Source organism: Manacus vitellinus, unplaced genomic scaffold, assembly GCF_001715985.3.
Source record: "Manacus vitellinus isolate BGI_N305 unplaced genomic scaffold, ASM171598v3 scaffold_27_pilon, whole genome shotgun sequence".
In the NCBI taxonomy this organism is placed as follows: Eukaryota; Metazoa; Chordata; class Aves; order Passeriformes; family Pipridae; genus Manacus; species Manacus vitellinus.
The window spans coordinates 10797970-10821983 of record NW_021940039.1 but is presented as its reverse complement, the minus strand read 5'-3'; the positions used below and the strand labels follow the sequence as shown (position 1 = coordinate 10821983).

Here is a 24014-nt window from a genome sequence, read left to right as displayed (position 1 = left end):
CTTGGGTGCAGCAAAGCTGGCACCTGATCACCTCTCCCTGTCACTATCCCTACAGAACTAGACTAATAATGTGTCTTTTTTTCCCCCCATTTTTCCATGTGGTCCTGCAGCCCTTCCCTGCTCTTCAGCTCATGTTTCACACAGGGACCCACAAATTAAAATTTCCACCAGGTTCTCAAGCATTCATTAAAAAAGTTGCCACTGTCCTAGAGAAAGACACCCAGCACACCATGGACTGCCACCTCTGACTTGGACAAACTCTGATTTCACAGTGTCCAACACTCCCTCCTGATCCTGAGCAGCACTGGTGGCCTGCCCAGACGAACAAGCAGAGTTGTGCTGGGGTGGAGCAGCAGAGTTACTGCTGACAGACCTAAGACAAAGCGAGCACATGGGCTGTGCCAGAACTGGCCAGCATGGCCTGAGTGCTGGGCTTGGAGTGCCTGGTGGAAGTGCAAACCCACACAGTGGTGCCTGAGTGACACCCAGGGACAGTGCAGACTGTGGGGGACACAGCCATGCTCCAATCCAAGAGCTGGGCAGGGGAGTCTCTGAAGACAGGACCTCAGGGACTGTGACCCAAGCCTTGCAGAGGTCGAGATCAGGTCTCCTGCCTGCTCCCTCCCCAGGGCCAGGCTGCCCTTGAGGAGGCTGGGCAGGGGCCCAAGGTACCCCTTCATGGCATGAAGAGAGTCAGCACATCAATGATCAGAAAAGGAATTAGAAGAGGAGATTAAGGAAGATAGGAAAGCCCCAGCAGGCTATCTACCACCTTCAAGACCAGTCAGACCTGTCTGTTTGACTTTTTTGCAAGGAAAACAGAAACAAGATGCAGTGGCACGCCCCAAAAGGAAGATAAAGTGACCTACCCCCACAGAGCAGGTCTCAGGCTGGAGAGTGGCCAGGGCACCTGCAGCAGCCCAGTGGCTGCCAAGACATGTTATAGCTGCAGTGCAAATGTGGGGCAGGTCTGAGCACATCCCCTGCTCCCCATCTTTCAAGCTCCAGATCTAAAATCTTTCCCATGTGATGGATAGGGTGAAGAAGAAATGCACCCTGAGCCTGGGAGCATCACATGGAGCAAGCAAGGAGTGGAGTCATGAGAGGGAGCAGCAAAAGGGAACACAGAGGAACTGTACAAAAGCAGAAAGTGGAAATCAAAAGATACAAGGAAAGGAATGAGAGACTGACAATGGCTCTCCTTGGATGAGTGACACTGTGCTGGGAAGAGGCTTTGGAGTGAAATATATTCCACTGTCACCCAGCAGGAAACTGCCTTGGGAGGCAGGAGGATCCCACCATAGCTGGTGGCACGTCAGTGTCTCACGATGATCCAGGATGCAGCAAGGATGAGACTCCTCGGAAATCACCGCCAAAACCAAAAGCCTGTTGTTCAGTGTGGCTTGTGCCAGCCTGCAGCCCTGCACCAGTTGTTCATCAGGGAGGTGATGAAGAGCAGTGACAGGCTGCTCTCTCTGATCTCTGAGCTGAGCCACCAACTCCAAGCACAAGAAGTGTCTGTGGCCACATCTCCTCAACAGCTGCCTGACTGCCAAAGGTCCAGCAGCTGCTGGTGGGGCTGGAGAAGAGCAGATTGAGGTCCCTGCCTGTGACCCAGGAGGGAACAGCCCTGAATTGATTCCTGCCCTGATGCTGCTGGAGACTTGGATGGGCTCAGTGTTCTGCACACCCGAAGGGGACTCACCCTGCCCCAGGCAAGAGAACGTGCTGGGACTTCACTCTGTAGGGCACGAGGTGGTTCCTTGTCTTCCAGATTGCAGCCAAACAGCTCCTGTGTTCTCCTTCCCTGCTTGTCTGGAACGTTAGCTTGGTCCTTTCACTCCACGCCGCAGGTCTGTGGTTGTCCTCCTGAATCTCTAGCAGGCTTGGGGACCTCCCTCCCTGCTCCCTGCTGGCCCTGAGTGTAGGTGCAGTGCACCTCCTCCACAAAGCCACAACCGCCCTCTTGTACCAGCAATGGGTGTCAGGAAAGCAGCGTTTGGCATGTGCTTCGATGGAGATGGGAACGGGCGCAGCCTGCGGCCCACGGCTCTACACAGAGGGTGTTGTGGCCCTCGGGGCAGCAACACACCGGCTGCCTGGCCCTCCTAAGCCTCTAAGGTGAGCCCCGGGAAGCCAATTCAGAAGCTGCTTTTCAGGGTTGGTTTGGCACTGCTGGGTCTGCCTGGCCCCGGGGTGGCTGCAATGGGGCAGGTGCTTCCCTAAGCTGAGCGACTGGTCCTCTCCTTAGGTGGGAATCTTGGGCGAGGCATTTGCAGAGCTCCAGGTTATCCTTCCCTTCATTTTGTAGTCGATTTACATGTAGGAGATTTTGACCATGGCAAAGCAAGTGAAATGAATAAAGTACAAAGTTCTGTCAGGTACTAGTCAGACACTGTTGATGCTTTAAGCATGTTAGCCATGTTACAATGGAAAGAAAAGGTGTTTTACATACAGAAATCTACATACATACAACAGCCCGAGACTTCTAGTTTTGTTGTTGCTTAAACAAAGCTACAAGACAATGTTCAGGAACTGACCTTGGACTCTTTCTCCTCCAAGAGGGTCTCCAGCTTCTTTTGTGCAGCACGACCTTCGTGGTCGTCACTGACTATCAGAATGACGTGGTTCCAGTTGAAGACTCTCATCATCTCAAACCAGACGTTGGCCTGGTGAGAGTATGGAGGGACCGTGCGCAAAAAGGACAGGTGGATGCTCTGCAAGGAAGAACAAGAGCTCAACACAGACTGTGGGCTTGTCAGCCAGGTTTGCAGGGACAGGGCTGGGATCACAAAGCCATTTTGGGAAGACCTCTGGGTTGCACACCTTGAGCACACCTCTAGTGCTAACCTGCACTCCTTCCTTCTGCTTGGGAAGCAAATCCTGGCCGTGATTTTGTACCTCTCTGTGGTTAATCTAGAGCATGGCAGAGAGGGTTTTTTGCTTTGTGGTCCACAGTGAAGAAAAGCCTATCGAGCCATGAAGGGCCAGCAGTGTTCAGTGCAAATATAGCCTTGCCTCTTGGCTTTTCAAAATTGTTACTGCGCAACAGACATCACAAAGAACTTGAATTCCCTTTAGAGAGGAGCAAGAGGCAGGTACAGGCAGCTATATATTAGTTATTTGTCATGAGAGAAGTTCAGAAAAGCAGTTTTATAACATGGTCTCTGACTGTTTCTAGGTCAGCCTGTTCCACAGGAGGAGGCAGCTCTGGACTCATGTCCCAGTTGACCTCTCTGATTTGGTTAAAGACATTGTTATGGTTGGATGATTGTGCAATAGCAATTCCAGCCTAATTAAGTACAGTGCTGTTAGGGGAGCAACTGGACCAAAAGCTGTAGCTGACAGAGAGCTCTCAAACAAATGCAGTTTTTCCAAAAGGCCCTACAGTCAAATATTAGACAGTCAAAGTCCTCATGTTCAGCAGGGCCCTTACTTGGCAACCCAGCTAAATGCTGGAGTGGGGGGCAGAATTCTGAACCAGACAGGACAGAAAGGAAAGCACCATAATATTTCTTTCTATGAGGCTGAGACGGCTGTCTGGACCAAACAGGTCTTGTCCAGAACTGCTCACCCAGAGACCAGACCCAGTATGGGTCAGAAATGTCCTGAAGGGGCCAAAGTAAATCACACTTTGGGAAGGGAAAAGGAATCATGTCCCCCATGGACCCATACAAGAGGAACAGACACACCAAATAAAGCCTTTTTCTCACACCCAGCATGGTGATAATGTCAAACCAAACCATGAAATCTGTAGAAAATAGTGTCAAACCCCTGCTCCTGCCCTGGCCCAACACACAGGAATGATGGAGGCAGCAGCAAAACCACCAAGCCACTGAGGACAACTGTGGATGTTTAAACAAAGGAGAAAGCAAACCAGGAGAGCCACTACAAGCATCTCAGAGCTAATACAGACATCTCAGAGCTGATACAGACATTCACAGTTTTGGGAAGAGCAGTAGAAATGCAGCTCACCCCACAAGCCCAGCCCTAATCCATTGGATTGGGAAGAAGCTCCTAGAGACAAATGACGGAAGAACAACCACAGTCTCCACACCAACAGAGTGTTCAAGATCTGTTTGGAGTCAGCAGAGATGCCCAGGAGTTTTCAGGCCCTGCTCCACAGCTTGGACCAGGGATGCACAAGATGGATCTGAGCATTTCTAATTTCTAACCCCTGACCATTTTTAATTGCTTTAAGAAAATCCAGGGAAAATGAAAATGGGAAAAAAAAGATCAGAAAAGAGCTGGGAAAAAAACGCAGAAAAACTAATATTAAAAAAAAAATCAGTAAAACACAGGCTAAAAAAAATCAGAATTCTAACAAAATGCATTCAATCCATTTTTGAAATTAAAAAATCTCTGAGATTTCAGTATATTACATCAAATTATTTTCTAGTTTCCCATTAGCTTGTAAAAATGGTGTTTAAACTGATCATGGCTTCCTTAAGTATTGTAAATACATATCACTTGGTTCAGATGAACAATTTATTGCAAGGTTGTTGGGGGCAACTTGGTTTAACAGTTCAGGGAAATTTGCTTTCCGAGGTGGTGTCAAAAGGGCCATGGACTTGCCCTGATGGTATCTCAGCTCCTGGATTACAGAATTGTGGTTTTTAGATAGGAAAATGAAGAATAATTCATGGTAAGTTCTGTGAGGATGGGGAGGCCCTGGCACAGGTTGCCCAGAGAAGCTGTGGCTGCCCCATCCCTGGGAGTGTCCAAGGCCAGGTTGGATGCGGGTTGGAGCACCCTGGGCTGGTGGAGGTGCCCCCGCCCATGGCAGGGGTGTGGGATGAGATGGTCTTTAAGGTCCTACCCAACACAAACTATTCTAGGATTCTATGATGATTCTATGTGGGGTCCGGACTTAAGAACTGCAAATTATTAGTTGTCCTGACTTGGTTGATGTGAGTACATACAAAGAGGAGCTGTTGGTGTGTGTGAAAACTGGGGCTCTGTGTGTGCACAAATGTGAGCACATCCATGCAGAGAGCATGTGAGTGCAGGTACCCCTGCAGGGAAAGTGCTTGGGTGCTGAAATCCCTGTGCACAGTCTGCACATGGCCATGCTCTGCCTGGGGGAAGAGGCACGTGTGGGTGCCTGCTGATGGAGTTTGTATCTGTAGGGGATGTGCACAGGGCATGGCTGGAGGCCACCACGGGTGTGTACCCACATCAGGACCACGTACAGGTCCCTGAGTGAAAGGTTTGCTATCCTCTTACTTCTGCCTGCCTAAGGGCTCATCCCAGCTCATGGTCCATGGCCAAGGGAGTTATTTTTCCTACAGAAAATTAAAGAAAAATGAAAGCTTCAGAGGCTTGAGTAGGCAACGTGCTTTAGTTTCACTTCCTATGGAAATGTGTTCAGTCTCCCTTCTAGCAATTCACTCCCAAAATGAGCTGCCTGGGCAGTTTCAAAGAGATTGACAGAGATCTCAACCTATAAAGCTCAGGAAAATTTAGTAAAAATCCCCAGCTGGGTATGAAAAAGAAGCAGTGGCCAATGTCCCCATGGAAGGAGCCTGCCCACTGCCCCACGTGACAGCTGTGGACGTGGGAGGGAGCTGAGACAACTCTGAGACAGCTCAGACGTGTGCAGGGAGGGATTTCAGTGGGGACAGGGGTGTGGGCAGCTCACACTCAAATGCACTGCCTGCCTTTCCCTGCAGAGCACGGAGGAAGGGACGTGGCAGCCTCTGGGGAATGGCCACTGTGGAGTGGGGGGTGTCTGTCCTTCTCCCAGCTGGAATTCTGAGAGCCTATGAAGAGCTCTCCTCCACTGGGATGAGTGGGCTCCATCAGCCCAGCACTGCTCTAGCCTGGTCTGCTCTGGAACGTTCCAGGCTGCCTGACTGAGGGCTGTGCTGCCCTGCTGAGGGCTGAGCTACTCTACTGATGGCTGGGCTGCCCATTCCTGGGGCAAACAACTCTGTGTTACACTAAACAGCCTCTCCAGTCATTGCTTACAGGTGAAGGAGTTCTGATCCTGACCTTGGTCAAGGGGAATCGCTTTTTCCCCACTTCCAGTGCAGCTTCCCACTCTGATTAAGAAGGTTTCTGCTGAGCATTGTTGCCAGTGAGACCAGTAACAGAGAAAAGTACCCCTCTCAGTGAGCAGTGCCTCACTTCCAGGCATGGAGTGGTTACAGTGAGACCAGGAACCAGAGGTAAAAGCCATCCCCGGGCTGAAGAGAGAGAGAAAGAGACAGACCCCATTGCAACTACCAGGACCAGGTGCTGGAATTGAAGTAGCTCTCCAAGTGCACGATGACTAAACTCCATTTTCCATCTCTTTCACCACAGAGCAAGTCTCAGTTAAAACCCCTTGATCCTCCACTGCAATAGCTCTGGGATTAGGGTATGGTGTGGGGCTCAGCACCTCTGGGCACCCAGGATGTCCCTTCATCCCCACCACGTAGGTGGGGATCACGTTCCACATGGTGATGATGAACAGCACCAGCTCTTCCTGGCTCTTGAGCTGTGCATTTCCCCACAAGCTTTGCTCTGACACTCTCCATGTCATTTCACATTTCTCATATTGCCAAGATGTCCGTGCCATCTCATTTTTTCAGCTGGGATGCAAAGGAAGTATAAACACCCCCAATGACACATGGGAGCAGGAGCACTGAAGCACAGTCCAGCCTGTCCATGCAGGGGGCCCAGCAGGAGAAGGCCAGAGTGTGACTTTTGCAATGCTCAGTCCATGAGATCTCCATGGAGGGCTCTCCACAGTGATGGACACCACAGCCATGGGGACTGCTCTGATCACTTTACCATGAGAGCCCCCTTTCCTCCTCAAATTCCCTGCTCACCTCACTCAGAGGTGACTGGGATTCCAGAAACCCCTCAGTGTACAGGCAGGACTATGCTGGATGGAGTGAGGATCTTGGTGAAGGAACAGGCAATGATTTCATAAGATGTATGTACAAGGGGGCCAAAGGCTACCAAGCCAGAGCATTCAGATGCAATACCACTTCTAGAACAAATAGTTGGTTGGATACTGGGAGCAATAAAGCTCCCTTCCCTGGGGTATCTTTGTTGGTAGACTGGCTACAGCTCCTGGACCACTGTGCTCGACTGGAGATGCTCTGGGAGCATCAAAAGGTACTGGGCAAACCTGTCTGTGCTGAGGCCCACACCTCTCCTCCCTCTGGCAGCATAGCCTGCAGAGGACCATAATTAACTCCACTTCAACCCCCCGTGAAATTTAGCTAAAATTGCCTGATGCCTTCAAAACCAATCAGGGGCGTACATACAAAGTGATCTTACAAGCTTGTTTCCATAGAAACTAAGCTGAAAGATATAATTTACTGAATTTAAAAAGTAACCCAAAAACCAAGCTGATCACTGGAAACCAAAAAGGGAACAGCTGAATGTCCTGTGTCACGTGAGCCAGCCTGTCCTACATGGGGTGAGCAGAGCCTGTCCCACGGCTTCACACCCCTCTGTCCCCCATTTCACTCCCACCTTTGCTGTCCCTTCCACTGTTCAACATCCTTTGCTCCTCTCCCCAGTCCCTGCCTTTGCCCCATCTCCTGCCAGCATCTCCACCCTCTGCAGAGAGCTCCAAGCCCCCAGGCCCCCATCTGCCTGGATGGGCAGGTGCCAAGCAGGAGGCCAGACAGGCAGGACTGCTCAGAGGGGTGAGATGAGCCTGGTACAGGCAGGGTGGCCTCCCTGCTCAGTCTGTGCCAGGCAAGCGCAGCCCACAGCCCTGCACTGGCTGAATTCCCCAAAATACTCCATGGAGAGCATTTCCTGACAGTACAGTGGGTTGCTCCTCCAGCCCTGAAGTGAGTCAGGTGCATTTTATGAGCCAGATTTGCAGAAAACATTTGAAATAGGAAAAATCTGTCAGAAGCAGAGAGTACCAGGGCAGGTCCCAGCCCCTTGGGGTGGGCACGCCAATCCTGCCCCAGGTTGTGCTGTGGACAGGTGGTTTGCTTTGGTGAGCACAGCCCTGCAGAGATGGGGCAGGACCCACAGTGTGCAGGGTCCCCTCTCCCTGCCCTCCTGGCCCCTGTGACAAGGTCTCTCTCAGTGACATTTCCATCAGACGTATTTCCACTCCACAGCAGCACGAAGCAAATTCTCCCTGCACGATTGCTGCCTGCCCTCTCCCTTGCTCTGTCAGCTCTGTTGCCATCCCTTTCCCTCTAACCTGGTGGGACCCTGCCCATGCAGGTCCCCAGCCCAGCCAGCCACCATCACGGTCACTGCTGTGGTCTTGGCTTGGTGTCCATCCTATCATGGCTTTATTGGTGGGAGATGCCAAGAGCTGCTGCTCTCCAGCTGAGCAGTGCTGCTGGTGTATCTCTAGGAGCCTCTGCTCCTCCCTCCTGAAATTTGACTTCATTTAGCATGTAGGCGGAGTGACTATTTTTGCACAGAACATTTACATTTGTGAATATTCACATTTTCCAAGCAAAGGCCGATTCATGCTTTGAAACAGGCTTGATCTCACCCACTGAGCTCATGTGCCTACATGGAATCCTGCAATGGCATGTGGATGGCCTGGCTCTGCTCAGCTCCTCCCTTTGCTTTCACTAATCACAGATGGGCTGTGAGCTGAGGGCCAGGGCAGCACCTCGTTGCCCAGGGCCAGGCACTGCCCCCAGACCCTCATCCAGTCTGGAAGCGTCTGTGTGCCCACAGAGACAGGTGCAGTGGTTTGAGACATTGGAATTTGAACCTCTGTCTTGAGTGCTGGCCGGACTGAGTGTCATGTGAAGCCTCGGGATATTCTGTGATCTCCCTACCAATATCCCATAAACCCAGAGAAGTGAATGCAACCGAACAACCTTCAAGCCCCAGAGAGCTCCTGCCCGATGTACAGGCTCTAATAGGATCCTCCTGCCCCTCCGCAGGCCCACACACACCCGGGGAGCCCCCTGGACCCCTGGCTGTCGCTAGTGAGCAGGGCAGGAACCAGCTATGCCTGTGCTTGGCTGAAGAGCAGCAAGCCCAGCAGCCTGGCAGAGCCGCGCTGCAGAAATCATCCGGCACTATGTAGGTCAACACTGGCAGCTGTGAAAAAATAATGTACTGGGGAATGCAGGAGAGAGAGAGGGAGCTGCAGGCTGAGCTGGAGAGGGTGGATAGACAGACACAGAGTGTTGGCATCATTAACCCTCCTGACGGGCACTCTTGATTTACAGCACATGTATGAGGTACTAGACTAGAAACATGCATCAGTTACCTTATCAGAATATATAGACATGCGTGTTGTCAGACCAATGACAGGGATCCTGTAGAAGCCAGCTGTGTATGATACAGGTGTTGGTGTTAGGTGATCGTTGGGAGCAGGAGGGTGGCTAACTAATATTGCATAGACCTGCAGGACAGGATACACGACACAAACATTATTTCACAGGAGCACATCAGCTGTCCAGCATGATTTTTTTTTCCTTTTCTTTTCTGCAATGTTAAACAGCCCCATGTTAACACGATAACGGCATTGAGGTAACTGGAAACAGGGAAGCAAGGATTGTGCTGGGAGCTGTGCTGTGGCTGGAGGTGATGGGTCTGCTCAGGGTTATATCCTAATGGAAATGCCGTGCCTACCAGCTCTGCTCAGTAAACTAATAACTTCCATGGATTACAGATTAAAGGGAAACATCTCCCTTGCAGTCACACTGTGTAATGTGATTTCTTTAACCACACATTTAATACTCAGTTGTAATTCCCCTCTGAGGACTATTACAAACAAAGTGGTCAGCTGGGACTGCGGCGGGAGCGCAGAGCCACGGAGCGAATCAGCCATCTGGCCCTGGGCACAGAAATGAGAGTACTGGGGGGGCAGGAGCTGGGATCTGCCCTCAGCATGCCAGGGGGAGGGGATCTGGGTTATACCAAAACGGGGAAGGACGATCTCGGCAAAATCCTGCTGTTATAGCAGGGCTGGGACTTCGGTCTCCAGCAGGATCCTATTTTGTGTCAAACGGAAAGGAAGGAGATGGGTAATCTCTGGGGGATCTTTTGTTACACCAATGCCCTCTCACAGCACAAGGAATGTCCCCGGCCGGTGACAGGTCTCCAGCGAGGGTGAATCTGTGCAAGGATTTTGATGTCTGGGAGGAAATAACACTTCTTCTTCCCCCAGGCATCTGCCAGAGCCCCAGGTTGGGGGGACAGGTCGCCTGGACAGGAGAGGAGGATGAAGCGTGTCCTGAGGAAGGGGGCCCGGGGTCTAGGGGAAGAGGGATGATCCCGCCTGGCATTGGGTGGGAGCAAGTTGAGGGTGCAGAGCGAGCTGGGGCAGGGGCTGGAGATCTTACCGTGGGAGAAGGGAGGAATTGCTAGAGAAGGAGCTGGGGGGAGCCTGGGGAGGCAGGAGGAGGGGATGCCCAGCGCAGAGCTGCCCGGTGCCGCGCTGACTCAGGGTGGGTGAGGACCTGCACCCAGCAGAGCTGGGGCACGGCACTGGATAGCACCAGGCCCTGGGGGCAGGGGCTGGGGGCTGTGTGGGGGCCAGGGTTGTACTGTGCTGTGCCGCACAGCAGCTGCTCGACGGAGCCATTTTACATTGGCGCGGCTCCCAGCGCCCCTCCTCAGCCTCGCAGCCCCCCTGCTCGGGCACAGCGCCGGCGAGCGAGGACCGAGGGGCCGTGCCCTAAGCCCCTGGGGCTGGAAGAACCTCTGGGTGTTGGGACAGAGAGCCCACCCCCAGCACCCTGACCCCCAGCACCCACAGCCCCCCTGCGCCCCGGCTCAGCTGCCTCCCCATCCCGCCGCTCACGCAGGGATGTGCCAGCGCCAGCCCCGGGCTCCGTGCGGTTTGCCATGGGGACAAGGCTTAGAGGTGGCACGGACAAGGCATCCATCAGCTGGGAGCAGTAAATGGAGCCTCGGCTCAGTGAGGGACCCGCCTGAGCCTTCTCCGGCTGCCGCCGGACAGCGGGGATCGGGTACATCCCGTGCTGCTCCGCCGCCCGGCTCGGCCACCATCCCAGGCATGTCTCCAGCCATCCTCCGCCTCCACGCTGGGAAGCCGAGCTGCGAAGGTGTCAGCTATTCTCCACTACGCACCTCCGGCCCCTCCAGCTCCCTCCCCTCCTGGCTGCGTGTGCCTGGGGGCATTTCTGTGTGAGGCTCCATGGTGAGGGCATTCATACAATTTGGGGGTGTGTTCCCACCTGCACATGGGTCCATGTAGACCTTTTGCATGTGCATGGATGTGTTGGAGGAGGGGGTGGTTTGTACCTGCCTGTCTGCCCCCCCGATGGCCCCAAGTGGCAGTACTAGGGCTGGTAACTGGGCTCAGCACCCAGAGCTCATGCAGGGGAGGTGGAGAGGCCAGGCCACGGCTGCCCGGGGCACCCTGGGCACCCAGCACCGCTGAGGATTGGGACTGCTCCCTTGGGTCTGCTGAGAGCAAGCCATGTGGACAGGAGAGAGGATCATGCTGTGCTTATGTGCACAGTCACACACAGCACTCACCATGTCTGTAATCCCTGTGTCCTGGGGGGGTGGCAGTGGGTGTGCTGGTGTGCACCACTGGGTGGTGTGGGGGGCCGTGGTGCTGTGTGCCATGGGGGGTGCAGCAGTGTATGACCTGGGGGAGTGGGGGGGAGGTGTGTACATGAATCACTGTGGGTCTGTGTGCCTGTGTGTCTGTGTGTATGTCTGTGTGTGTCTGTGTGTGTGTCTGTGTGTCTGTGTGTGTGTCTGTGTGTCTGTGCAGGGCACACATTGGGGTTTCATGTGTGCATGTGGCTCAGTGTGTGTGCCTGTGTGTCTGTGTGTATGTTTGTGTGTCTGTGTGTGTGTCTGTGTGTCTGTGTAGGGCACACATTGGGGTGTCATGTGTGCATGTGGCTCAGTGTGTGCTCCTGTGTGCACATGGAGGTGTGGATATGTGTGGCACAGCACGTTTGCACACTGGTGTGAGTGCAGACATGCATGGTCTGTGTGTGCCTGTGTTTGCACAGCAATGCACGTGTGCTCATGGCATGTGTGTGTGCAGCCCGTGGGCATTCCCAGTGTGTGCACGGTGAGTGTGCATGGATGGTGTTCCCCATGCCCACACCTCCCCACAGTGTGTGGATGTCCATACATGCTCACAGCCCTCTGTGTGCCTGTGTGTGCCCATGGTGTGTCTGTGTGTGGTGTATGTGCACACGTGGTGTTGAGTGGACATGTATGTGCACCCACTCTGTGCGTGCCCAGGGTGTGTGTGTGATCCCTTGTGTGTCCTGAGGGGTGTGTGTGAGAGAGAGAGAGAAAGACTGTGTGTGCCCCAGGGGTGTGTGGATGCCCATGTGCACCCTGGGGTGCGTGTGTGAGCCCATGTATGCTCTGAGGTGTTGTATGGGAGCCTATGTGAGCCCTGGGGGGTGTGTGCGTGGCCATCTGTACCTGGAGGGGGTGTGGGTGCCTCTGTGTGCTCCGGGATGTATGTGGGTGTCTGTGTACAGCCGATCGGGGGTGCAGGGGACTGTGTGTGCCCCAGAGTGTACCTGGGTGCCCATGTGTGCCCTGGGGAACATGTGGGTGCCTGTGTGTGCCCCAGGGTGTATGTGGGTGCCCGTGTGTACCCCGTCGGGTGTGCGGGTGCCCGTGCGTACCCGGGGTGTGTGCGGGTGGCCGTGTGTGCCCCGGGGTGTGTGCGGGTGCCGCGTGTGTGCCCCGCGGTGTGTGCGGGTGCGCCCCGTGAGTGGTCCGGGGTGCTAGAACGCGACAGTCGGGCACTCTTACATAAAGGATGCCCAATGCGGGCCAGCGCGAGCCCGGGCCCCCGGAGCAGACCCCGCACGGCGCGCTTCCGCCGGGGGCTCCGGGGCTCCGGGGAGGACTCCGGGGCGGCGCCGGGCCGGGGCGGCCGCGGGCAGGCCGGGCGGCGGGGGCCGTCGCCGTCCTGGGGTACTGGCTGGAATGAGTCCTCCGGCAGACGGACAGGGCCATCTTGGATGGGGCGTTGGGACTTGTGGGTGACAGAGGTGGCGTTGAGCTGGAGCTTCCAGGGCCGTGCCGCTTGTTGTCCTGGTTCACAGCCCGCGCGGAAGCTCTGCTCGCTGCTTCTTGGTGCGCTCAGGCACCCTGCGCAGATGTTGACGACTTGGGGTCGGCAGCCTCGGCGCGGGCGAAAGGAGGAGGAGAAGAGGAGGGCCGAGCAGCAGCAGCCGCGATGGTGCTCATCCACGGGCGCCCGGAAGCCCGCCGACCCCCGCGCCCGCCCAGCCGCCGGCCGCCGCGGCGCCGCCCGGCTCACGCGGGCGCCCCATCCGCGCCCGGCGCGGCCCGGCCCGCTTCCGGGCGCGGGGCGCGGGGTGCGGGAGAGCGGTGCCGGGCGCTCTCCCCTGTGCTGAACCGAGCCGCGCCCGCCCCGCTCCGCCCCGCTGCTGCGCAGCGCCCGCCCTCGCCGCCCCCGGACGCCGCCCGCCCGGGCAGCCTGCGGCAGAGCCGCCCACGCGCAAGCGGCTGTGCGGGTCTGTGGGCACCCCTCGCAGAGAACGGTCCCGCCTGCCCCCCGCGTGCCCGGAGGGCGCTGCGGGTCGGTGGGTCCTGGCACCTCCGCGGCTGTCGCTGGTAGCGCGGGTGCAGAGCTCGTCCGAGGCTGACCCTGCGGCTGCGGTGGGGGCAGCTCTGGGGGTCCCGCTCTCTCCTTTTCACCACAATGCCCATTTGGGGTCGGAGAGTGCCGTGGGAGACGTTGGAGGTGTGGACGCACTGGCCATTGAGCAAACCAGGGGCTTCTCCAGGCATAACCACACAAGACTGGGTGTGAAAGGGGGTCTGCAGTTTTGTTCTCCATACCAGTATTACCAGTTATGCAGCACCTCTGAACAACACGGTCCCCCAGTGCTGACTGGGGACAGTTGTGTGTGACGTGGACACCATCATGGTCTGTGGACAGTGCTGGACAACCCTCCCTTGACCAACACAACTCCAGGGCAGAGATGTTCAGCAGATGCTCAGCTTGGTTCCTTGGCTTCACTCTGTCACTCCAGACAGAGCCACCACTCTTCCAGACATTAGCTCACAGGGCAACCAGCCATTTCCCTCCATTAAATTCCACATTACTCTGGGATATGACCTTAAGATTTCTCTGCTGAGGAGATTTCTTGGGGTTCTCATCATCTACCTGCTGTTGGGCTACCATTAGTCTCCCTTAAGGAAATGGAGGCACAGTAGCCAGGGGCCAACATCCGGAGGACAGTCCAGCTCCGTGGCTGAAGGGGTTGGAGTTTCACTCCTGGGCCACATCTGTCCCGTTCCAGGTCCAGAGGGATGAGGTGGTCAGAGCAGCACATTGCTCCCCAGAGCTGCTGCTTTGGCCTTTTTGGAAAACAGCAAAGAGGTTTCAGGTGGTGACAGAGTGTTGCTTTGTCATTGCATGGGACAAACGCCACAGGCAGCCCAGGCAGGGAACAAGCTGAGCGCTGCAGAACCAAAGCCACCAGGGATATTTTTACCCCACCAGTTCTGGGATACTGCTGCAGCCCACCTCTGTGCTCACTCACAACGTGAGTTGAAGCAGAATATTTTTTCCCCCAACGCAAATTTTCTCACTGGCATCTCTGAAGTGTGAGTTGTCATGGAAACCATTTTGCCTGTGTCCCACGTTGCCCACATGCACTTGGAAGAAGCTGCAGAAGCAAAATGGCTGTTGTGTAACACCACAGGGGCTCAGCAGACGAGGGGCTTGTGGGCTGCACAGCCCCTTTACAGCCGTGAGACCCTCTCAGGAAGCTGTGGCCCATTGCTTGGGAAAGCAGTGAAACCCAGGGAGGTTATGATGTGCTCCACGAGAGAAGGAAAATGGCCCCATCTCACCTTAACTCTTGCAGTGCTTGGCGTGGAGCTCCACACCGACCCTGCTGTGCTGTTGGCACAAACTTCCAGGCATGCTTAACCCTTTTCAGTGTCATTGTGGCATTCCCACTCCTCCACACACGGAGCTGAGGGCCTTGCTGGACTCACGTGGTGTGGGTTTGTCCACCCCAAAGGGGCTCGAATGCTGTCTTGAAGGGACAAAGGGTGCAAGTCAGAGTTGCATCTGTACCTTTAGTCTGCACAGGTTTGACTTCATTCCATGTTGCCTACCAGGTGCACCTGCAGTAGGTTGTCTGGTAAGAAACTGTTCTGGAGTGGGCTATACAGACCTGGATCCTGGTGGGTGTGATGGCAATAGAATAATAAAGCCAAGACCTGGCCACAGCAGGGCACATAGCAGAGAAGACAAAGGAAAAAGGCAGACTTTGAAATGTTATTTGGAGTACAAAAGCTCTTTCCTCCTGGAAACCTGGAGTTCCCTGCAGCGAGAAGAAGGAGTGCAGCAATTGAGCTCCTCCTGTGTTGCCCAGGAGTCTGGGATGACCATGCTCAGGAGGCAGCCTCTTCCCTCTGTGCCTCCACTCATTTTTTGTCTCCAGAGGCTCTTGTTCCTGGCACAGTTGCAGAGATCTGAAAAATGCCTGCTTCCCTTTCAGGTCATGCCTCCCACCATCCTTGTTGTCCTGGCACCAGGAACAGCCCGGATCACAATTCCCAGCAGCCAGGCTCAGCCAGCACAGATGTTGTCACCGCATGGATCCCCCTCTCGCTGTGTCCTCGGGCTCTTTGATCCTCTGAAGGCAATGGGTGCATGCAGGGCTTTCCCAGGGTGGGAGCCGTGTACATGGTGAGTACAACCACATCCACCAGCTGATCCTTGAGAAGACTCTGCAGTGAGGAATGGTCTCTGCTTTGCCTTTCGCTGCCTCCTGGCTTATCATGGCAACATTCTCAACCACGGTTTGGCTCAGGAACTGACCACTGTTGCCTGTTTGCAATTAGTATGTGTAAAATGTCATCCTGCTCTTCACGTCTGGCACCGCACGGGGCAGGTGTTGGTGCGGTGCCCCCGTGCCGGTCAATGCTGTAATTCCTCCTACGGCCAGAGCAAGTCAGTGTAAAACCTGGAGACTTCAGGGGAGCAGCATTGAACCGGCTGGAAATTTCATCTGCCTCGAGGTGAGGCATCAGTCTCGGTGGTGGGAAAGATAATAGGGAATTTCATAAAGGAGGAAATTGGGTATTAGGAATATGCAACTTGTGCCACTGATCACCGAGCTGCCAAACAAACTGAATTCTTCCTTTGAGAAAGCTGATATTGATTTGATAGCAGTAACTGCACAGCTATAACACGGGCTGGGGAAATGCTTGCAAGTTAATCTGAGGTATAAAAATGAGTAAAGCACATGCTCAGTGGCCATTGCTTGTCTCCAGACCTGGTAGTGAAGAACTGCTGTGGGATGTGGTTATTCCTACAGGGATAAAAGGATTTGCAATGTGGTTGATGCTTCAGCATTCCTGTCATTGCTCTGGAAACAATGACTGATGACAAAATCTGTGAGACAGCAAATAATGGTGCGAAATCACTTGGATTGTTTAATAAGTAGTATTTTAGGACAGTCAGTGTAGAGTCATGAAAGTAGAAGCAAGTATTGTTGGTCCTGCCCTTTGGACAGGACTGCAGATGCAGTGGAGATATTGACTGTAAAGGTGGTCTCTAATTTTCACCCGCGGGTCAGAGATCATGAATTTCCAAACAAAATGTGGCAATGTTGTCCTTGGATTCACCCTGAGGAGTCAGAGCAGCAGCTGGCAGCAGCTCTTCTACAGGAAGCACTGGGGAACCCTGCACAGGAAAGTTGCCCACGTCTGGGAGTCACATTTTTATAAAGAAGCTGAAAAGATGGAGAAAAGATCCTTGAGAATATTTGGAGAAAAACTCCTCATGAGCTGGCACAGCAGAGGTGAGAGTGGATGCAGTCAGAGTGTGCTGCCTTCTAGGAGCAGTGACACAACTGCACAGATGCTTTCCCCAGGGCCTGTGAGCACTGCAGAGGCTGTTTCCAGCTGGCTCCAGCACAGATGGGGTCAGCAGGGCAATGAATTTGGAAGAAGGTAACCCTCCTCTCCTCCCCCATCTCCATGCCTTGGCTGAAGCCTCCTGCCTCCTGCCCAGTTTCATCACACCTCCTGTTCCTACTGCTCGGGTATCGGACACTGCCCGGGGCAGTCCCATGCCCTGGGAACCCTGCAGGGAGAGGGAACCTGCCCCTGGGGGTCCCTGCCGTGCACAACGCAAGGAGGGACAGGGATAGAGAACAGAACTAAATTCCAGCCTGAGGTTGAGGTGGGCAGGGACAGTGGACAAGGAAGGGAGTGCAGGGCCCCCCACAGCTCCTCACCACCCCCAGGAGGCTGGTAGGGTGTGTCCCCCACTGCGATTCCTTGGGGGATGGGATTTGTGTGAGCAGCTGGGGCGCAGCAGGATGAGCTGGGATGCAGCAGGACGTCCTTGTCACAGTATCAGCCAGCCAGACTGACAGGCAGTGACCGGAGACTGCAGAGGAAGGTGCCCAAAGGCATTATTTCTGTGGCAGGGGAGCTGCAGAGACCAATGGAATGGAGACCAAGGTCAGAGTGTCTGAGCAGCCCTTTGGCCTGAGCTGTTGCAGTTGTACATCCTAGCCCTGTTCCTGGCTCTTTTCCAGATGAAATTCAGGATGGACTGCAGTCCCTAAAGAGGCCTTGTGCTCTCTCTAAATGCTTTATCAGCTGAGGGGGCCTTGGCCCAGCCTACTTTGCAATTCAGATGTGGCTGATGAAGTCACCAGGCAGCACAGCTCCCTGCTCCAGTACAGGGGCAGCACAGACCTGCCCTGCTATGGACATCCATGTTGTCTTTACCCAGTCATCCCTACAGGAATCAGCTCTAGGCCTCCAAGGCCTGAGCAGAGTGTGTGTCACATTTGGAATCCCTGCTATCACAGAAAGAAGCTGCAGCAGCATCCTACACCAGATAAAGAGAATTGAGGTATCTCCCCCTCCACCGTCAGGTTACTGCAGGTTACTGTGCACAGGAGCATTCCCACCATCCACCAGAGCTCTGTCTTTGTCCAAGGAGCTGGACATGCACAGGGTTGGGGGGAGTTAAAACAAGATACAAACTGTTAGTCTGGCTTCTGATACCCAGATGTTCCTGAGCAGGCAAGGAGATATTTGGGTGAGAGGATGGGACATGGAACATCAATGGCCAGAGGCAAAGACAGTGAGAAACCCAAACCCAGCTTCTGTCCAATCAGAGGGAATGGAATATGCAGGAACATGCAGTCAGATGTGCAGTAGGAGGGCTGGGAATTTCAACTGCAATCATTTCCTAAGGGAAAACAAGCATTTGCGTGTTTGAAATGCACTGTAGGCAAAATTTCATTTTGAAAAAGTTCCAGCTTTCTGCTGGAGAAACAGCCAAGAGGTGTCTAGGCTTCAGCTGCCTGCACATTGTGTCCCAGGAGAGGGGACAACTCGTCCTCAGGGACTTCCAGTCCCCTGGGACTGCTGCATAGCAGGGGCTGGAAAGCAGATCAGGGAGACTGGTCTCTGGGGGTTTCCTGCACATCTTCACCTCCGAGGGTGTTGGAGCCTGGGGCCAACTGATGCAGTCCCTGGAGATGGAGCACATGGAGAACATCAGCCCCCCTGCAGCCCTTGGTGCTCTTCACCACGCTCATCCCACTGTGCTGGAGCTCAACCCAACAGCCTGGGTGTCCATGGAAAGCTCTCTGATGGGATGTGGCCGCCTGCCTTCACAAGGTAGAGCTGACATCCAGGGTGCCAGATGCACTTCTTTAACCTGCAGGGACTCTCTGGGGACACTGGGACACCAGATCCTGCCAGCAACCTGCAGTCCTGTGCATTGCAAGGTGTGCTGGTTTGTGCCTGTGCAGCACCTGGTTCTAGGAGAAACCATGCCACCATTTGAAGGGGCTGGAGGTGGAGGGGATGAAGGGACCAAACTCCCTGGGAAAGGGGCCACAGGAGCTTCTCCAGGTGACTGTCTGCCCCTGCAGTCCAGCTGCTGACAGGTGTCATTGGTGGGCAAAGGCGACACTTTGTTGAGCCCTATCAAGTGGAGAGTGAGACCTCGGGGCATGTCTGACCTCTTTGAGCTGGAATGGAGCTGAAACAGGGGAAGGAAAAAGGGGTCAGTGTCAAACGTAGTGCTCTGGAACTTGTAGCTCTTCCAGAGACTGGTGTCCTCAAAACCAGGACATCATCTTCACAGGGATGGGTGCAGAAACATGCAAGAGTTCCCACCTCCTTCAGGAGGAGGCAGCAAACACCTCTTTTGGCTGCATGCCCAGGCCTCCTGTCCCCCTCCCAGGAGCCCACCACAGTGCTCAGAGCAACCCTGGTATCCTGGGGTCCAGCCCTGTGCTGCCCCAGCCAGACCTGGATCTGCCCCCCAGCAGTGAGCAGTGCCTGGAACACCCCAGTACTCAGCATCTCATCCCTTTGCTTGGAAATGTTCATGTTTTTGCAAAGTTTCAGTAGCTCCAGGGGCTCCCCAGTCCATGCAGCTGCCATGTGAACACTCCTGGCTCTGGGAGAACAGAAAAATAGGAGAGTTGTTTTCCAACCTGCCACGTGAAAGTTTCAGAGATACCAAACATGATTAAGGAGAGGTGTACAGCCTCAAGAGCAGCTTTGGAGGATGCTGAGCAAGCAAGACAAAGCCCCAGCTGGCCCAGTTGTGGCAATGTAACATGTAGGGGCAGGAGCTGAGTAGCACCAGACTCTCTGCTCCAACATGCACCAGGACAGATAACTGGTGGGTTAGGGTTCAGAAAACCCCAGAGCAAAGGAATGTGATGATAAACCCGTCCCTTTGAGAGCCACGCCCTCCCGTCACGTGTGACATGTTTGCTAGAAAATCAGAAGCTTGTTGGTGAGGACAGAAAGATTGATTACACAAGTTCTGTTATGAAACCAACCTAAAAAAAACTCAAGTAAAAACATGATAAGACAAGGCTAAACAGCACTTGTTTTGAAGAAAACATTGTTTTTATCTCATCTTCTTCCCTGAAGTTATCAATAATCCACTTACAAGTCAGCACATCTGGAAAGCAGGACACACAGTCTCGTGCTGGGCTTCCTGGAAAGACAAACACACAGGTGGGGTTGCCTGGTGTAAACTATCATAGAATCATAGAATCATACAATATGCTGAGTTGGAAGAGACCCACAAGGACCATCCAGTCCAACTCCTGGCCCTGCACAGACACCCCAACAATCCTACCCTGTCCCTCATAGTGTTGTCCAAACCCTCCTGGAGCTCTGGCAGCCTTGGGGCTGTGCCCACTGCCCTGGGGAGCCTGGTCAGTGCCAACCACCCTCTGGGGGAAGAACCTTTTCCTGAGATCCAACCTGAGCCTGCCCTGGCACAGCTCCAGCCATTCCCTGGGCCCTGTCACTTGTCAAGAGAGTGATCAGTCCCTGCCCCTCTGCTGCCCCTGGTGAGGATGTTGAAAACCCCAAAGAGGTCTGACCTCAGTCTCCTCTTCATCAGGTTGAACAAACAAATGTTCTCAACTGCTCCTCATAAAGCTTCCCCTCCAGACCCTTCCCCAGCCTCGTGGCCTCCTTTGGACACTCTCTAATATCTTCATGTCTTTTTTATACTGTGGCCTTTGTGGCCAGCAATCCAGTTCTCCAAGGCTTCATCCTCCTCCTGCCATCCTGTGAATTGCCCTTTATTTCCCGTTTCAGCTGCCACAGTAAGTCCCAGCCCTGATCCAATGCAGACCTGTGCTAGAAAGTCCCAGTTGGTTTAAGGATATCTAATTTTAGCTAAACACTACATTTCTCCTTGACTTATTTTTCTGTAGAGTTAAACTGTGTTTTCAGCCTCTTGAAGCAGATGAATCCTCTCTGCCATGAGCACTGTTCCTGTATGTGTCAGACCTGGGAGGGGGCGTTTCAGCCTCAGCTGCTCAGTTCAGCAAACTAAGAAGTGTTTGCACTTGGGGTTTTGAACCTGGTGAAAGGTGTTCAGCATCTGTAACCACAGGCACTACTTCCAACCCCAAACAAATGTTTTCGTGTCAGTGAGGTTGCTATGTACTGCTCAAAAGACTCTCAGGATATCCTAAAAATAAATACACAGATAATAACTTGCAGAAGCCACAGTTACCTCAATAATGCTTAATTATACTCAGTTTACATAGTTTACAGGATCATTTATGTTTCTTGGACTCAGATGTCCTAGTTTCCTCCTTTTCTGTTTCCCAGTTGCCTTGGAACAGTCCCCAGCATTCTTAAGAAGTTTGGAATGAGAAGGAAATCTCTGCATCAGACTTGATTTTCTCTCCTTGCATGGGATGAGCTTCATCCCAGCACTGCCCTTCCCCAGCACCCTCGAGCCAGGTATCCCAGGAAGCAGGACACAGGGCAGAGCCACACACCCCACGTGTCTGTGGAGGTCCCACCTTACTCAAGAAAGCCATGGGTGCTCCTGCCACCACCCCACTCAGAAACCCTCAGCACCCTGTCGTGGCCCATTATATCCATCACTCACTGCCTCTGTCTCTAACACCCAGGGCTTCTGGGCAGCCTTCATACATCCAGGACTGTTTCACCCCTGTTCCCTGCCCCAACCCATGCATGGGGACGCAGAGGTCCCCACAGACCCCCAGCAGCCATTCCCTGAGTAACCCCTGATGCTTCATCAGTGGTGGTGAATGTTTCATCAGGGGACACAGCCCTGTGGGTCCCTCCAGGGATGCTGTGGGTGCCCTACCCCTCCTGTGGGCACCTGTAAGATGTGTAACATGTGTAAGAGACCTTAAACGTCTTAGAAGACAGATGTTTAAGACATCTGAGGGAAAAGAGCAGAGCAAAGAAGGTGAGTGTTCATAAAGGCTCTGGCCAACCAATTCTTGGACTCCATGCCATGGAAGTCTTTTGCTGTTGAGTTTATGCAGCAACACCCAGGGGCTTCCCTTGTCTCCCATTTGTCCTGGTGTTTTCCCTCCTGCTTGGTTGAGCTCTGCCCATTCACAAGTTTCTTCAAACTTGGAAGAGGGCTCAAATATGAGCTTAAAAGGAAAGTGCATGGGCTGGTCAGGTGGTAGTTCAGTGACTAGTAAAGTCACTGGATAAAATCACCTTCTGAATTTCAGCACTTCAAGTCTACTCTATTTGTGCCACTCCTGGCTTCTGATCACTCCCATCTTTTCTCTGTATCCCCTCTTGGTTTACTCCAGGGTGAGGTGACCACCTTTACACTCACCTTGTGACAGATCAAAGGTGCAGGTGTCAAGGTCAGATTGGATGTGGCTCTGAGAAAGCGGATTCAGTTGAAGATGTCCTTGCTCATGGCAGGAGGGTTGGACTAGATGGGCTTTAAAAATCATTTCCAACCTCAGCTATTTTATGATTCTGGGTTTTTTTGCTGTTTCAAATTACATTCCTGATTGTTCTTGAAGGAGGGCTGTTATGCCTGAAAGCTCATCCACTTTTTTCCAGCTGTATCAGCTCATCTAATAGAAACTAATATTGTCCTCTATGGGCCTCACTTTTTTTATCCATTTAGATAATCATGCCTACAAAAGCAATAATGCCAATTATTCCTGACATGCACTTGTCTGGTGAGTAGCGTGGACCAGAGAGCAGGTGCAGTCACAGACCAAGTGGAGGAAGGCTCAGGTCTCTTTCTGAACACCAATTAACAGCCAACACTCTCCTGTGGGTCCACCACTTGCCCTGCACTTCCCTGGCAGACTCTGCTGTTGGCCTAACAGTCACTGAGAGATTTGCAAGGCTTCTTTTGCAGAGGTTCTCAGTCAACTTTACATTTTAACATAGTGAATAATTTATAATCATCTTAGTCAGATGATTTAGACATCTCTTTATCCAATTTCCCGGGTTCTGTGGAAATAAATGCATCTACTCTCCCTTGTAACAGCTGAGTATCTATTCCTTCTCCTTGGCTCTTATTTTGTCTCCAATTAAAAAAGCAGGGATGTTCCCCTTGTTATTTCAGGATTATTAAAGGGTGTTTCGTAACATACCTTAGAGGAAGGTTTTTGAGCAGCCAAGTGAACAAAGCAGAACTTGCTCACCTGTTTGTTGACTCCTTGGGTGTGTTTGTGAGACATCTCTGTGCACACAGGGGCTGCCTCCTCCCAACAGAGCACATTCATTCCTGTGCCCCCAAGCCCTTCACTGCAGTCTCTAACGGATTTACCCAGCACAGAACTGAAACTCATTGTTCTGTTGATCCTCAAACCACCCATTCAGTCTTTGGTTTTGTGCAATGGATGTGTTCATTATGTGCTTTTATGCCCTCAGAATGGTGCTCTTGGAAATCCCTCTTTGCCCTGATCCTTCACTTGCCAGAATTGCTGCTTTCTTCTCCCTTCCCATTCAGACAGGACTCACAGCCCGTCCCTCTCGGAGGGATCTCTGTTTGTGTGCAGTTTCCTGTGTAAGTACACTGGCATTCTTCTCCTAGAACAGCTTTCCAAAAGGTCACATATATTTACCTGAACCTTTCATGTGAAGTCTTCAAGAAATTCACTCTGTCTGAACTCACCCTTTTAGTTGCTCCTTTGGCTTCAGTCAGATGCTCCATTTCTGTCGCTTGTCCCTTTGCAATTCCTCAGAACTGGGGGGGTATTTCGGGTTGCTGCTTCTCCCAGAAATCTCTGACTCTATCTCTATGACAGCTGGCTTTTCTGCAGCTCCCTCTTGAACCCATGTAATTCTTCTGACTAAATCCAGCCTTACAGAGCCCTGAAGGACACCACTCATCACCAGCCTGTACCTCGACATTGACCACAACTCTCTGTCTGCCTCCATCCAGCCAATTTTTTATCCATCAAGTAATCCACCTTTCAAACCCATAGCTCTCCAGTTTGGAGATAAGGATGTTGTGTGGGACCATGTCAAAGGCTTTACAGAAGTTTGGATAGATGTCATAGGTGATCTTTGCATAGATTGTCCTCTCTGCATGGAGGGGACCCAAGTCCCTTATTAATCCACTTTCCATGCTGTCATCTCTCTGAGCTGCTCTGAGCTGCTCTTGAACACTGCTCTTAAGATCTGTCAGGAACCTGTGAGGTGCTCAGTGTCACAGCCAGCCCCAAACAACAGTTTTTCCCTTGCTAGTCCCCAGAGAGCAGCACAAGAGGATGCCGGGTTATTTATTGATCCCATTGTCTACTGGATTTAAGACCACT

At 53.1% G+C, this 24014-nt stretch overlaps 2 protein-coding genes across 3 annotated transcripts in view; one reads left to right on the top strand and one right to left on the bottom strand.

Moving 5' to 3' along the window:
- The window catches only part of GRIN1 (glutamate ionotropic receptor NMDA type subunit 1), a 35350-nt gene extending 26003 nt beyond the window's left edge, over positions 1–9347 (bottom strand). For both annotated transcript variants that reach the window (XM_029960475.1, XM_029960476.1), the window contains exons 1-2: positions 9203–9347; positions 2541–2717 (exon numbers count right to left, since the gene is read on the bottom strand). In XM_029960475.1, coding sequence (XP_029816335.1) covers positions 2541–2717; positions 9203–9223 — 198 coding nt within the window. In that variant the 5' untranslated portion in view covers positions 9224–9347. The remainder of the gene's footprint in view (positions 1–2540; positions 2718–9202) is intronic.
- Positions 9348–13129: 3782 nt separating this feature from the next.
- The window catches only part of LOC103759690 (cholesterol 7-desaturase), a 23299-nt gene continuing 12414 nt past the window's right edge, over positions 13130–24014 (top strand). Inside the window, exon 1 of the mRNA XM_029960617.1 lies at positions 13130–13499. Coding sequence (XP_029816477.1) covers positions 13130–13499 — 370 coding nt within the window. The remainder of the gene's footprint in view (positions 13500–24014) is intronic.